Source organism: Plasmopara halstedii (genome assembly GCF_900000015.1).
Source record: "Plasmopara halstedii genome assembly, contig: Scaffold_555, whole genome shotgun sequence".
Classification (NCBI taxonomy): Eukaryota; Oomycota; class Peronosporomycetes; order Peronosporales; family Peronosporaceae; genus Plasmopara; species Plasmopara halstedii.
This window is the reverse complement of record NW_020187475.1, coordinates 1171224-1172043: the sequence shown is the minus strand read 5'-3', so window position 1 is coordinate 1172043 and position 820 is coordinate 1171224. Positions and strand designations below refer to the sequence as shown.

General features: G+C 38.4%; 1 protein-coding gene across 1 annotated transcript; it reads left to right on the top strand.

Moving 5' to 3' along the window:
* Positions 1 to 146: 146 nt before the first annotated feature.
* PHALS_11755 (uncharacterized protein) lies at positions 147 to 369 on the top strand (the record flags this gene model as incomplete). Its single annotated transcript, XM_024727171.1, has 2 exons — positions 147 to 152; positions 211 to 369. The coding sequence occupies 2 exons, from the start codon at positions 147 to 149 to the stop codon at positions 367 to 369; spliced, it is 165 nt and encodes a 54-aa protein (XP_024577774.1).
* Positions 370 to 820: the final 451 nt, after the last annotated feature.

Genomic DNA, 820 nt, shown 5'->3' with positions numbered 1-820 from the left:
GACGCAATTTCCCATCCTCAGCAGCCAACTAAATAAAAGAGGCATCTTGAAGGTTCTTTTTGACACTACAGTATAAACTTTCGTACTTGAGATATGTAGTCTCGAAGTATTTTTAAATCATAGTCAGCTGCCATACAAAGCTATACATGCGTGTTTGCATCTAATTATATATGCGTAAGGCATTTATTTTTGGAGATATAGTTTAGATAGGACACAACCCGCAGGAAAAGACATTTAGAGAAACCTCCTTTACTATCCAGTTTAATATGTATGGTAATTGCAACCCACAACATTCTAGAAGCATCGTTGCTTGAAGATTCGTCCATTGAACAATCCTCTGGGCAAGGTGGTACACAACTTAATGGCTAGGCGCCGTATAATGGGAATGTTCTGTGAACTGGATTTTTCTAATTACATTTGCGGGGTTTCGGATAAGAGATGGAATCAGAGATATGCAGGAATAACTGGGCGGGCTGAATAATTATCTAGTCTCATAAAGAAGACTCCATGCGGTTCCCATCATACGGCGCCTAGCCATTAAGTTGTGTACCATCTTGCCCAGAAGATTGTCCTATGGACGAATCTTCAAGCAACGATGCTTCTAGAATGTTGTGGGTAGCAATTACCATATATATTAAACTGGATACTAAAGGAGGATTGTTTAGATGTCTTTTCCTGCGGGGCTCCAAAACTAAATGCTTTACGCATATATAATTAGATGCAAACACGCATGTATAGCTTTGTATAGCAGCTGACTATGATTTAAAAATACTTAGAGACTATATATCTCAGGTTCGAAAGTTTATACTGTAGTGTCAAT